We start from the raw sequence: 15,029 nt of genomic DNA, 5'->3' as shown, positions 1-15,029 counted from the left end.
GCCTATAAGCTTATTTGTTTAAGGCTTACTCCTGTGATTATTAGTAAGTTCTTTCTCTGGTGAGATTGAGTTTAATGGCATGAGGCATTTGCAACGCAGATGCTTCTTTGTCATAAGATGTTAACTACCTCCCGTCCCCCCCCCCGCCCCCGGCTTTCTAGTTTATTACAGAACAAGAGATCAGAACTCTGCTGCTGTCCAGACTAGCACAATTTAATGTTTCTTTACCAACACTTTACCATTTCAAAGATCTTGGGGCCCCTCCCCTGGTCCAGCTGCATAGTTTCACATGACACTGTCTCAGGTTCTGGTGGAACAAAGTCTTCGCATAATACATGGAGACACAAAATTATTTGAGCTGCCAAAATAAATTCTGTTCAGAGTTGGGGTGGGGGCTTATTTGGTAGAAATTCATGGATGCCATTGGAGTGGCTTGTTTTTGCTCTGCTTGTTTTAGCCCTATGCTTCCTCACCCCACCCCCAGCCCAGAAGGTCAGAGTCTTAAAATCTAGTGAAGTTACCACTCAGTCTGACTGAACAAATATTACAAAGAAATATGTACATCTCTCAAGAGTAAAAGCAGGGTCAATCATGTACATATTTCAACCTCTATTATATATTATTCCTTGAAATACTGAAGCCTCAGCTGTACCTGTACTCAAGGCTTTTGGTGAAATTTGAGTAATGCCTTGAAATTATTTATGACTTATAGCATAAATATATACATTGCCTCCATTTCTAATTCCTGTTGATTTGTGTGTATATCTAAGGTTTTCAATTCATCCTTCTCATTTTCTCAAAGGAAGATGACTAGGGATTTCTTTAAATTTAACTACTTTGCCATCTGAGTGTAGAATGCTTGGACTGTGAGGACCCTATTCTCATCCAGTACTATAAAATTTCCCAAAGCTGAAGATGCTCTATATCAAACAATGTTAATATTTCTAACATTATGTAAGCCCAGTAGCACTTTAAACACCAATAACTTTTTCCAGGCTCTATGCATCTGGCTCTAAGGATCTGATAAAGTGACCTTTGATTCGTGAAAGCTCATGGTGGTGGTGCAGAGCGTCATCAAGTCGACTTATTATAGCAACCTTGTAGGGTTTTCAAAGCAAGAGACATCCACAGGTGATTTGTCATTGCCTTCCTCTGCATAGCAACTCTGGACTCAGTGTTCTCTCACCCAAGTACTAACCAACCTGCTCAGCTTCTGAGATCTGTCAAGATTGGGCTAACCTGGGTCAGGGCAAATTTTCTTAGTCTTTCAGGTGCCACTACACTCAGATTTTGTTCTTACAGACTAACACAGCTACCCACCTGAAAAACATTTCTAACACTGTGACTTCATCAGTCAAGATTGTGTCTTGTTTGCAAATATTCCTATGTCTACCTTATTTTGTAGGTCGCAGTATCAACGTTAAGTCAGCTGGTCTTATAGGGAGGCATGGACCTCAGTCAAAACAGCCATTCATGGTTGCATTCTTCAAAGCCAGTGAAGTTCTTTTTCGATCTGTCCGGGCTGCCAACAACAAAAAGAAAAACCAGAACCGCAACAAATCCAGCAGTCCTCAAGATTCCTCAAGAATGTCAAGTGTTGGGGGTAAGGCAAAAGAAATCATAGCATCTTTGTTTATGGAGAGAACTGCTAAGATGACCTTCCTCAAGACTGGGGTTGTTGGTCCATAGAGATTGAACATTCCTCAGAATGGCTATTCAATGGGTTGTCATTTCAGTAATGATCCTCAGAAGTGTGTTATGCTGCTCCAAAATGCATCATGTCTGCATTTATGAGAAATCACAACTTGTTATTTTGTCCAAATCCTAGTTGGTAATCCTAGTTTCAGTTCTTTTGCTTTAAAAATCTGCATCAAATTCAAGTATTAAAGCTAGTAATTTCCATTGGTTTCAATGGAAAACATTTCTCAATGCAATTTCCTTCTTATTGTAATAAAATCCTCAGGGGTTATACTTCTCTCCCAAGGGATCCTTTGCGGACACCTCCATTTTAGGAACAATTAAAATCTTAGAAGGGGCCATGGAGAGGGATGACAACACTGGTGTGTTGATGAATTAGTTTACCAACCCACCTGCCCCATGTTTGTGACTTGTGGCATTCCAGTGCAAATATTTCCATAATAATCGGAAAGAAAAACATTGGCATGTTTTGCAGTTCAAGCTTGAATGAGTACCTGGAGTGCATCTGAAAATGCCCTCTGGGCTCTTGTCATCAATCAGTCTTGACTGACCACAAGAACAATCTTATCTGTGAAAATGAGGATGGCTAAAAGTCACTTTGCGTCAGAGCTTTTTTTTGTAGAAAAAGCCCAGCAGGAACTCATTTGCATATTAAGCCACACCTTCATGCCAAGCCAGCCAGAACTGTGTCCCTGTGCATTCCTGCTAAAAAAGCGCCCTGCTTTGTATTCTGTATTTATGAAACAGCTTACCAAAGGTGAAGGGGGATAATAATAATAATTTCTGATTATTTCCTTTCAAGTTTCCCTTTTCTGCCCCACTCAGCAATTTTGGGGGGAAAGTAGGGAGGAGGTGATGATGGGGAGAACACATTTGTTCTATAAATTTGTTCTATTCATGGTTCTTTGGATCCAACCCATTATATACAGACAGATGCATAAGTCTTTACTTCCTTCTTCTTTTGAAAAAAAAAATCCGATTTCAAATATTCATTGCCTGCCTATGGATATTTTTAGGAGTTTCCAATCTGATTTCCTTTTTTCCCTTCAGAGCTTTTTCTCTGCTACATAAAGATTTTTAAATCTAACTCCAGTTTCCACATTATTTGGGTACAAAGTTTGTTCAGCCACAGTATCCCCTGTTTTTGATTCCTAGCACAGTAAGCACATGGCCCTTGAAACCCCACTAAGTGAAACTGGATCTTTGGCACCATATTCTATATTGTAAATGTCATCTTACTAGTTTCCATGGAATCTAACATTACACCCCACATTTGTCTCATCTGAGATGCAGAACAGTAAGGAAGGAATATGGATTTCGTTTAATCGTTTTGAATTCTAAATAGGTGTGTGGTCAAATGAGTTTTCTAAGACTGGGTATTGAATGCACATTTCCACATCAAGTACACTATAACATTTCTTTAAAAAACATCCACAAAGCACTCATCTGTTTTCAAGTTGTACAAAGGTGAAAGGATACTTTTACATATTTCTGAAATAAGAATTTTTTGGGTGGGGGAAGCCCAACAGCTTTGTGTGAAAACAGGGATTTCCAAAGAACTTGCAGAGAATTAAGGTATGCATTATATTTCTGCTTCTCTACTGTAAGCCCCACTGTATGTTGTTTGCCAAAAACTGATCAGTAAATCAAGCACAGTCAGATGTGAATATGGGTCCTCCTCAGTTCCAGTATCCCCCCCCCCTCCCCTGACTGTTTCAGATGCAAAAGGGTACAGAAGGGAAGGCTGAAGCCCCTACTCCATGGTCACCCTGATGCCTTTTCAAGTTGGGAGCCTTGCTCACAGGAATTGAGGAGAACCCACAACTCATGTCTGACTGTGACACAATGTTGGGGAGCCCATATCCCAACCTGTGCACTCTCTAATGTATCAGGTAGTTGATGATGTGAAAAGCTGCTGCCAGTCCAAATTGTCAATACTGACCTTGATAGACCAATTGTCTGACTTGCTATATAGCACTAGATACTACACATAGTTTGGATTTCAAAGAGAAGTAAGGCAAAATCTCACACTGGGCATTTCCAGGACTTTAGATGCTGGTAAAGTAGCAATTCAAATCACAGCTTTGCATTCTTTTGCATTTTTGTATTAAAATTTATTTGCATAATGAACGTGTAACCATAATCATGCTATTTGCTACTGATGTTCAGCTGACTGCCAGTTTGACACTTTCTGTTCACCACTGGAGATCATTGTTGGATTAACTATTTGCAGTCTGTGTATATTTGCAGGAACAGGCTACTTGCAGCCAACTGAAGCTGCCTCTGAGCTGGTCTCTAGCTGGGAATTTTTCCCTCTATATCTAAGCAAAGTGTTATTTTGAGGGGGGACCAATCAGAAGCTGACTTTCTTGATTTGGGGTCCTGCCATGAGCACCATTTAGTTGGCTGGCAGGGGGATTTTTCAGCAGCAAACTGAGGCTAGGCGTTTGTTGGTGGCAATGCAATAATGTCACTTCTGGTGCTCACTGGAGGTGATGTCATCAAGAAGAAGATGATATTGGATTTATATACTGTCATCATCAGCATGTTGACTCTCTAGTACTTGGGCAAAAACTCTATGTTAAAAACAGTTTCTACCACAGAGTTTTGGCCCAAATACCAGACTTTTCCCACACTGCCAAAGATATGATAATGTCACTGCATGGTGTATGTGCCAGAAATGATATTACTGTGTTGCTGGTGACAGAGGACTAGGTTTCAGTTTACTGCCAGTAAGTCCCCCATGCCTGGCAACCCTACTTCCAGCAAATCAACCGGAAGTGGAATTTTTCTGCCCTTTCCTCCTGAAAACTTTGCTGTTTACTAGACTTATTGACATGCAGCAAATTTAGTCGGATGTGTAAAAGAGGAAAAGACCAGAAATCCAGCTGATTTCCCTTCCCGCCTTTCTACCTCAAACTGTTGGTTTGGGCTACAGAGAAAAGGGGGAGGAAAGCTCTTTTCTTTTCTCCCTTTTCCAACTTCACAATGTAGCTGTTTTGCTGAGAGTGGTGATAATGATAGATCAGAACTAGAATTAGTTTCTGACCAGCAGGCGGCTGGAAACGTGGTTAGTAGCTTTTCAAGTTGCTCAGTGAAAACAGAACATATCCTTGATCAGCTCAGTCTGATCGTGAGTGGTGAACAAGGTACGTTTGACTGCTGAACAGGTTCACTGAGAAATTCGCAGAATCTCTACTGTTTACATGCTAAACACGCTCTTTGCTCTGGCAAATGCTCACTGAGGAGGTGTTTGCCAAGGGAAGATCATTAGCTAATAGCCTTGCAAGTAGCAAAAGAAAATATGAGTAAGGTTTGAATAAATGGTGTATTTTATTGGTATATTTATTTAAGCTACACTTGAACTTATATAACATTTAAAACTGAGCTTCTTTTCTGGTCCAGATTTGATGGACATCAGGGCTTTTTTTGAGCAGGAACGCACAGGAATGCAGTTCCAGCTGGCTTAGTGTCAGGGGGTGTGGCCTAATATGCAAATAAGTTCCTGCTGGGCTTTTTCTGCAAAAAAGCTCTGTGTGAAACAATGGTGATACCAGGGGGTGTGGCCTAATATACAAATGAGTTCCTGATGGGCTTTTTCTACAAAAAAAGCTCTGATGGACACAATGTTATTCTTCCAGTGTTCCTCTGATAATATTAGCAGAACTGGCACTCTGGTAGTCAGTGTGACAAACAGTAGCCTTAAATGCATCATATATAATCTTTATTTTTGCATATCCATAATCACAGACCGAGAACAAGGTTTATGTTCAGTGGCACCTTTAAGACAGGTGTGCATGTACATGAAAGCTTATACCCAGAATTAAACTTTGTTGGTCTTAAAAGGTACCACTGGATTCAAACTTCGTTCTGTTGCTTCAGACCAACGTGGCTACCCACCTGAATCTATCACAGACAGAGGTTATGGATTCTGAAATGTACATGGTTATGCCATCTCTGTGATCTAGGTCCTGCTGCTGTGGAAGTGGAAGTATTACTCTTGCTTTATTTCTAGCAATATGTTTATAGTATTTATAGTGTTTATAGTATTTTAAGATAGAAAACAATGAATTCTTAAGGATGCACAGGCCTTTGTAACGCACTTTTTTTCTTTCGGCAGATTATAACACAAGTGAGCAGAAACAGGCCTGTAAAAAACATGAACTCTACGTGAGCTTCCGAGATCTGGGGTGGGAGGTAGGAAAATGATCAGTTTTTTAAACTACTTTTTATTTATCGTATATATAATAAAATAAATAACTAATACAATTCAAAACAGCAAATAAGATTACATTATAAATCCCACATGACCAACATAACAAAATTAACTGAGCTTGCACATTGCAAATCTAAGGTAAATAAATAAATTTATAATGGTGTTTGTGAGAATAACAATGGCATTATTCCTCAATGATTTGGCTCCCGCACGAAAAGAAGTAGACTGTCATCCCCCCAAATTGGGCTCCCTGCATGTACCCATTTTGCTATATCTGGATGAATGACACAGTACTCCTTTCTTGTACGAGGGTTGGGCTCAGACAGCAACTTAGTAAAATACCAAATCTATATATTTTCCAGTAACATACAATGCTTACTTTGACTTCCCTGTATATATTCAAGAAAGGATGCAATTTTTCCTAAGAAACATTTTTTCTTTGAGGGAATCTCCATTTGAATTAGTTGCATTGCTATATTGTCCATAATTAATATGGGCCCTTAAATGCTTTTAACTTTCTATAATAAATACATGTATTTTTGGTTATTATTTTACTTTAGATCCTGCTTTTAATTTTTGGCCCTTCGTGTATATTAATCTTTCAGATTCTTAATACCAGTTTTTGAGTTAAGTTTTTTCCCGTTTGTTTTTCTTTTGCCATATATTTAAGAACCATCATTGCAAAGTAGGAATTTTCTCAGTTTTCCACTGTTGTGCAATTAAAGTTTTTGCTGTTAACAATAAAAACAAGGCTAATAAAATGATCAGTTTTAATATTTAATATTTAATATTAAATATTTAATTATTAAATTTAATATTTAAATATTTAATATTTAATATTAAAACTGATCATTTTATTAGCCTTGTTTTTATTGTTAACAGCAAAAACTTTAATTGCACAACAGTAACCAGTATGTGTTTGTGTATTTGTATGTTTGATGATGTTTGCCTAGAAGTAGCTAGTGCGTGAAACATGGAAAAGCCGCCCTGCGTCCGCTTGCGGAAAGGGAGGGATATAAGTCGAACGTAATAAATAATAATAAATAAATTAATTTTAAAAATTTAATAGAATCCATGAACAAGTCTTAGATTAGGCATATAATAGGCTGCATGATAACTGCAGGTCAGGACCCTAAAGTGGATTGTGGCTTTCTCTGGAGGTGAGGTTGCCAAGTTAGGAGCGGGGTTGCCAGTGGGAGATGGGGGTGAACTTTCCAGGAGTGGAGAGGAACACAGAAAATAAATGCAGTGTGCCTATGTGTCCCTGAAGTGATGCAGCCACATCAGGGATGTTAGGAGGGATGCTCTGGTTTTGGGACAAAACTCTGTGGTAGAATTAGCTTCTACTATAGAATTTTGCCCAAAACTCAGAGCATCACCCAATGTTTCTGACATATCACTTCCAAGTCAAGTAGGCACAGCACACTTAATTTCCGCATTCTTCCCTGTTTGGGGAGTTAATTCCCCCCAACCAGCCAGCTGTCTGGCAGCAGAGAGGTGGGACCTGAAAGTGGGGGATCCAGATGCCCACCAGGGCTCTGATATTTTTAGTTAGGACTGAGGATACAGAACAGGTGAGCTGGAAGAGGCACACTGCTGATGACTTTGTGACAGAGAAATGGCTATAGAAATGGCATAGAAATACTGGCCATCACTTAATAACATAATATGGTAAGCAGGTTTGAGACTCATTAATCACTGGATGCAGAAAAGGGCTTTAATCACCTGGAGGAAACCTTTCATATCATATCAATCAAATAACAGATTATTGCATCCCCCTAAATCCCAAATAATTTATTTTGGGGATTTCAGGGAATGAAACAATCTCAGAAATCGCAAGAGCACTCATACTATGGTTATTAACAGCAGCCAAACTCCTAGTCACAAGAAACTGGATTGTGGGGGCAGGGCAGGTACCACTGTTTCCAGCTTTCTAATAAGACTATAAAAATCTATGTCTTTGTGAAATAGGCCCAGTTTCTTTCCCCTATCCAGGACCCTCTGTTGTTGTGAATGTGTTACAATTTAAAATTGAAAAAAACAAAAAGTTTAAAAAATGCAATGTATAGCATACAAATACTAAAAATGAAAAAAATGAAGTGTAAACTTGTTCAGTTAACTGATCTGATGTTCTTGTCTTTCTTGTCTTTTGGGGAAAGCCCCAAAAGTAGTTTAGCATAGGGTCCCACTACAAAAACATTGAGAACCAGTAAGATGGTACTCCATACTGGTTATAGTAATGCAATCAATACAACTAACTGAGCAGTTTTTCAAATAATTCTAATAACATGCTATTTGGTACATCTGAAGTGGTTCCCATAAAGCACTTTGTTTACCCCTTAAAGTTTACCCTTTAAAGTTGTAGATATGTTCAATGTGGCAAGGACACATGAACAATCCAACAAAGCAACAAGGTCAGGAGGAGCAGGGTGGGCTGCTTTCAGGCAACAGCTAAGATGAGGAGAATCTTAACTCAGACTTGACTCCAGGGAAGACTTGGGCTTGCCCAGCTACATGTGATGAAATGACATGGAGGCATTTGTATGGAGAGTGTAGAAGAGCAGACTTTCTAGTCCCCTTGGGACTTGGTAGGATTTCAGCAGGAAAAATTAAAAGCAACCCAAGGGAGAGAAGCTAAAGAATGTTATTTTGCCTGCCATGATTGTTACAACCCTAACACAAGGATAGAAAAGTTAGGGAGGAAATTTCATGGGGAAAATGCAGCCTCCTTTCAGCTTTCCTGAAGACTAGAAAAGGAAAAAAGGAAACCTCAGGGAGACTAGCAGGACTCGTACAGACAGAGGGGCCCAAGACACTTCTCCATGGCTGTCCTGAAAGCCAAAAGGGCCAGGTTAATGGACAGCTGCTAGGCATATTCAAGGGTTCAAGGGAGCTGAGACAACAAACTCTGAATTGCCAGTACTTTGATCAGCTAATCTGCTGCAGGATTTGCAGAGCAAATTCTGTTGGATCAGCAGCTTGAAAAAGCTTGTCTACCCTTTACCAGACACTCTGGGAATGTCCACAGCATAAGGGACAGACAGACAAGCACCATAGTCAAAAAGAAAACTACTGAAGTGTCGAACTGTGCGTGTGTGGAGGGGTGGGATTTAACATGGCTTCAAAACAAAGCAGAGAAGGATAGGGGGAAGAGAGATAATCTAAGTGGTATTTGAATCTGTATGACTGGACTGGTCACCAGGAAGGATGCAGACAGCCAAGTGAAGTGAGAAGGGCACTCCTTCTTGTTTCCTTCCCCAGACAACATTTCCCAAGGGAAAACTGCCATGGTTGAAGTGAAGGATCACATAAATCAGCTCGTTGCAGCATTTGACTCAACCTTGTTCTTGACTAGGGTCAAGGCAAGGATCAATCCCTAGGAGAGTATTCCTCTGGGCTGCTCCAGAGCATGGTCACTCACAGCAGCTGTCATCAGGGTAAGAACTACTCAGGACAATTGTCATCAGGGTAAGAACTACTCAGACAGCTACTCAGAACAATCTGTCCACTCATCCCTTTCCCACCCTAGCAAGAAGAAAACCTCTGTCTTGTGGCTTCTGGATGTCAGAGATGGATGCAAATTCCAAGACCAAAATAAAAACCAGCCAGAGAGAACTAGGAGAGAGCTTCTTTAGACTTAACTGAAAGTGTGCCAAGAATTGTTTCCAGCCAGCTTCCCCATCTCAACAGTCACATAACAAACCAAGCCAAAGACTGTCTTGAGCCTACTGAACAGTTTGTAAGTTCAGAGTGTTGACATGCTCAGTAGAGAGTTTCTGCATTGCTGCTTCGGGGTTGCTTGATCTTTTCAATGTTTTTCAGAATCATGTCATGTAGAGTCACATATTGATTTCTCAGTTCTGATATGATGAGCTGCAGGCTGATGTATTCCTTTTCATCCATCTCAGTCACTGTGTGGCAATAATCTTCCACATTGGGGTATTTTGCAATCTTAGAGGCCATCTTTGCCCGTGTGGTGTAGTATCTAGAGATCTTGTCCAGGTATGAGGCTGCCTCAATCTCCAAAATACTGAGGTCAGTCACAGCCTCTTCCTGAATTAAAACTCCTAAATTATTGCCATCCTGTATCCTGGAAATCAGCAGCTTTACCCACATTTTGACTGTTGCACTTTTCAATCAGCATCCGGATCTCTGGTTTCACCTTCTCAATTATGGCCACCAGTTGCTGGTTGCTCTTCAACATCCTGTTAGGCATGACAAAGACTTTGATACCCTGGAAAGTGTCTTCACAGTCCTCCCGCTTTCTCTTTTTCATATTGGACTTATCTAGTCCATCATGGCTGTTAGTGAGCAGAATTGGGTCAGGGACAGGAAGGTTCACGTCTGAGTGGATTTGCTTGAGATCTTGGATGTTCAGAATAGGATCCTTGAGGAAAGCATCGAGTTCTAAAAGCTTCTTTGGAAAAAAATTTGCTACAGGATCCTCAGCTTCACTTGTGATCCACTCCTTGAAAGAGTCGACCTTGAGCTTCAATTCCAGATCCACCTTGAGCAGGGAGGCCATGGTGGGGCAGAGGGTCAGTGGTTGGGTCTGTCTCTCTCTATCCCTTGCCTTGTTTACCCTTTTTAAGGGCCAACTGAATCTGTTGTTTCACTATGATGTTGCTATTCCAGCACAGTGTTTTCTGCCTAAAGAGATTCCAGCCAGTCAGATATAAATTAGTCATTGAGATGACATCACAATAACACATAACCAATCATATTTGACTGACTACAGGAGAACATCATTGAGAGCAAGGCAAAGGCAATTTAGAATGAAAGCAATGCTTCCACGTAAGTCTGATTGAGCACTGGGAAAGTATGGAATTACACAAGCATAGTCATTTACCAGAAAATGCCAAAAAATTACTGAGTGTCAACCTGCAGATGCTGCAAATCCTGCATCTTTGCTAATCTCCTGCCATGGACAATAGTCCATACTGGCATCCATTTTTGACCTCTACTCCATGAAAAAAATCTGAGAGACCTTTCATAGTAAGCAAAAGTGTTTGTGAAAACTGCTCCCCCATTTTGATTCATAAAATGTTTTAAAATGTTTTAATTGTATTTACTGTTTGAAATTTTGAAGTTTTGAACTGTTTAATTGTATTTATTGTTTGAAGTTTTGAACTGATTGTTAGCCATCCTGAGTCCACTCGTGGAGAGGGTGGGATAGAAATTAAAGGTAATAATAATAATAATAATAGTATAACTAGCTATCATGTAAAATGAAAATCATAGAGATGTAGAAAACAGAATTATGGATGCATCATGCTTTAGAAACACACTGGACATTAAAGACCGAGCTACACATTACTCATGAGATTCATGACTGAAACTCCTATTTTCACTTCAAATCACCTGTGGAGGGCCATTGATTGATTAGGACTTAGAGAGTGGATGTCCTTTCACTGACTTAATTTCCCTCCTTTCCAAATGTACTATGATTATATATTTATCTTCCCCTCCACCCCTTAGTAGACTTACTGGTAGCTGTGTGGGAGTATATAAATGATTCAAGAAGAAGGATTTAAATACCCATTTCCATGGTATTGCTCTTCCAGTCTAATCAGTTGGCATGTAAGAACATTAAAAAAGCCTTGCTGGATCAGATCAGTGGTCCATCTAGTCCTCACACAGTGGCTCACACAGTGGCTAACCAGTTTCTCTGAAGGGCCAACAACAGGACACAGAGACTAAGACTTTCTGGCTCTGAGATTGAGAAGTTTAGTGCCTCTGAATGTGGAGGTTCCCTTCACATGGCAAGTTGCCACCGACAGACCTATTCTCCATGGATCTATCTAATCCCCCTTTAAAACTGTTTATTCCTATGGTCATCACTACAGTCTCTGGCAGTGAATTCCACATTTTAATCACTCTCTGTGTAAAGAAATAGACATCTATTTTTCTTCCTCCTCCTTATAGTCTATTTGGGTATCTGTTGGCTGTGCTTTTAACCTGATCAATATCAGTTGGCCACTAATCTCTACCAATGGTTTCTCCCAGTCTTGTTTTCTTCTTTAAGATAATGTCACCTCTGCTTTCCCAGGTTTTTTCATTCTGTTCTTGTATGTCAATACTCTAAACTGTTTCATTTCCTGATTTATATTTTCCAGTTTTCCAACCTGTTGACCTGAAGAACCAATGTGTTTCCTGTTTCAATACGAGTTCCTATACATTCATGTGCAATAAATCTTGGGAGGTTACTGTTGTGACAGTTTCCTGTAGCCTTTCTATATTTCAGTACTGACAGAATGCTACAAGATTTAATGCTATATATTTATTTCTTTGAGAATACTCCATCTTTAATTTCTATTGCCTATCTAGGAGTTGCTAAAAATATGAAACCTGTAACACTGAAGCCGAAAGGCCTGACTTCAGAACTGTGTTTAAGATTGTGTTTAATTCAGTTGCAATTGAACCCATATCCCAGCTGTTTTCTGAGCTGCCACATCCATCTTAAAATTTATATTCATTCATAACACTCGTAATTATCCCCTGAGAGGCATGTGGCTCCCCAGGGTGCCTTAATGCTGGTTTTTATGGTATTCAGACTGTCAGGTTTTGTTATAATTTAAATGATAAAAGGGAGTTTTAACACTAGGTGGGATTGGGAATACAAAGTTCTTCCACTCATAGCCAAAGAATGTTCACTCAAGAAACCACTTCAGGACCAGGTGATTCCCATTCCCCTGAGATAATAGTGTCTGTAGCATAAAGATTTTACTGCTACTCTGGCCAAATCAAATACCCTATAAGGTTATCTCTTGTGTATATATCCACATGAGAGGTTTCTGTACCTTCCAGCTAATACACCACTGAAACTGAGGATAACAGGAGTATCTCCTGCAAGGGATACTTCTTGCAGGATTTTCTGCAGCTTTCTTTTACATAGATATTATCATCTAGAAAGAGTTCCTTCTGCCACCCGCTCCCATTATTTCCCTCTGGTTTTGGTACTGACCACCATCTGCATGGCCTGGGTAAAAAATGCTGAATTAAGCACATTAGACCTGCCCCTTCCCCTCAGCCAAATGCAGACAGGTCTTTAAGAAAATCAAGCACTAAGGTGCTGAATCCATGCTTGAAAACATTGAAAACCCAGTGGGATTGCTTGCATGTGTAAACAGTGAGATAAAGCATTTATGTCTCACTGTCTGTGCCAATGTATCTGTTTTTGGACGATGGATGCTATGGTATTTCCTGGCTGGGAACAAAGCTAGAAGCAGATGTGCCACTTTGAATTATTTGAATGTGTCAAATCAGTAACAGGAGCTGACATCCTTTGCTAGAAAGGCTACAGCTTTATACCAGTTCAGATTCATGAAGTAACACTGCATTCACTTTTAACTTTATAATGCTCTGCTGGCACTCTGTGTCCATCTATTCCAGCCCTCTTTCATGACTTTTATCATAACAATAAGTGCTGTTAAGTCTCTAACAATTTATGGTGATCCCAGGAAGGGGCTTTCAAGGCAAGTGAGAACCAGAGGTGGTTGGTTGCCTTCCTCCAGAGTCTTCCTTGGTGGTCTCTTATCCAAGTACCAACCCTGCTTAGCTTCTCAGATCAGATGAGATTGGGCTGACCAATGCCACCTTTCATCCTGATCATAACAATCCCCTTGAATTAATACTATTCATGAACAAAGGCTCATAACAGCTTCCCTCTGTGTAAATGTCTGCCATCCCAGCTCCATGATTCTTGGCTGCTACCAAACTGCTGTAAAATGTTCAAGTAAGGTACAGTTTGCAAGAGAAATGCAAATCTTACCTCAGTCAGTTTTCCCAGTGCCATGCAGCAAACATGTATGGAAACCTTGGTAGAGAAAAAGTAGCTAGTTTGTAGGTGCAGAGAATAAGTAAGCGAGAGATTTAGCCTAGGGATGCTAGCCTTGAGGTGGGACCTGGAGATCTCCTGGAATTAAAGCTCATCTGCAGAGTACAGAGATCAATTCTTGTTAAAGAAAATGCATGTTTTGGAGGGCAGGGCTGGCTAACTCACTAGGCAAACTAGGCAGTTGCCTAGGGTGCCAGGAGGGGGTGCTGAATTGGGGTCCCCCCTGGTGCCCAAGACAACCGCCTAGTTTGCATCTCCCCCTGCTGCCGTCACCACCAGCCCCCTCCCTTTCACTGCACTCCCCCCCACACACAGCTCACCACAACAAGGCCAAGCCCCACTGGCTTTGAAGCAGCTGCACGTTTTTTGAAGCCAGCGCTGGAGAGTTTTTGAAGCCAGTGGTTCCAGAAAGGACGGGGGAGAAGCCTCCTCCCCCATTGGGTTCAAAAATCGTGTGGCTGCCTCGAAGCCGGTAGGCCTGACCTCATCATGGCAAGCTTTGGGGGGGGCACAATGGAGTGCAGTGGGGCGGAGGGCAGGTGGCACCATGGGGTGCCGGGTAGGGACCCTGCCTGGGGCACCATGCACTCTAGGGCTGGCACTGTTGGAGGGTGTACTTTATGGCATTGGGCTGCACTGAGGTCCCTGTCCTCTTCAGACATTAGGGTTACCAAGTCCAATTCAAGAAATAGCTGGGGATTTTTGGGGTGGAGCCAGGAGACTTTGGGATGGAACCAGGAGACATTGAGGGTGGAGCCAGAGCAAAGTTGTGACAAGCATAATTGAACTCCAAAGGGAGTTCTGATCATCACATTTAAAGGGACTGCCTTTTAAATGCCTTCCCTCCATTGGAAATAATGAAGGATAGGGACATCTTATTTTGGGGTTCATAGAACTGCCCCCCCTGGTCTAATCCTTTTTTAAATTTGGAAGGTGTTTTGAAGAGAGGCCCTGGATGGTATGCTGAAAATTTGGTGCCTCTGCCTCAAAAAACAGAGCCCCAGATACCCATGGATCAATTCTCCATTATAACCCTATGAAAATCATTCTCCACAGGGAATAATGGAGTGCCCAGCAGACATTTCCCTTCCCCACCCCACTTTCTGATGACCCTGAAGTGCGGGGAGGGCCTCCAAACCAGGGGATACCCTGCCCCCACCTGGGGATTGGCAACCCTACTCAGACTCAACCCCTCAGTTCTTGGACTTTCCGAACCTAGATCTGGCAAGCCTACCCCATCCCCTGCCAGTGGCCAAGGGGGACCAGGCAGCACTACGC

At 41.1% G+C, this 15,029-nt stretch overlaps 1 protein-coding gene and 1 pseudogene across 1 annotated transcript in view; one reads left to right on the top strand and one right to left on the bottom strand.

The window, feature by feature from the left end:
• BMP5 (bone morphogenetic protein 5) overlaps positions 1-15,029 on the top strand; it is a 95,392-nt gene that overhangs the window by 67,607 nt on the left and 12,756 nt on the right. Inside the window, exons 4-5 of the mRNA XM_060235184.1 lie at positions 1,406-1,603; positions 5,819-5,895. Of these exons, the coding sequence (XP_060091167.1) occupies positions 1,406-1,603; positions 5,819-5,895 (275 nt within the window). The remainder of the gene's footprint in view (positions 1-1,405; positions 1,604-5,818; positions 5,896-15,029) is intronic.
• Positions 9,525-10,447, bottom strand: LOC132569007 (proteasome activator complex subunit 3-like; annotated as a pseudogene).

Source organism: Heteronotia binoei, chromosome 1 (genome assembly GCF_032191835.1).
Source record: "Heteronotia binoei isolate CCM8104 ecotype False Entrance Well chromosome 1, APGP_CSIRO_Hbin_v1, whole genome shotgun sequence".
Lineage (NCBI taxonomy): Eukaryota > Metazoa > Chordata > Lepidosauria > Squamata > Gekkonidae > Heteronotia > Heteronotia binoei.
This window is presented reverse-complemented; position numbering and strand designations above follow the sequence as displayed.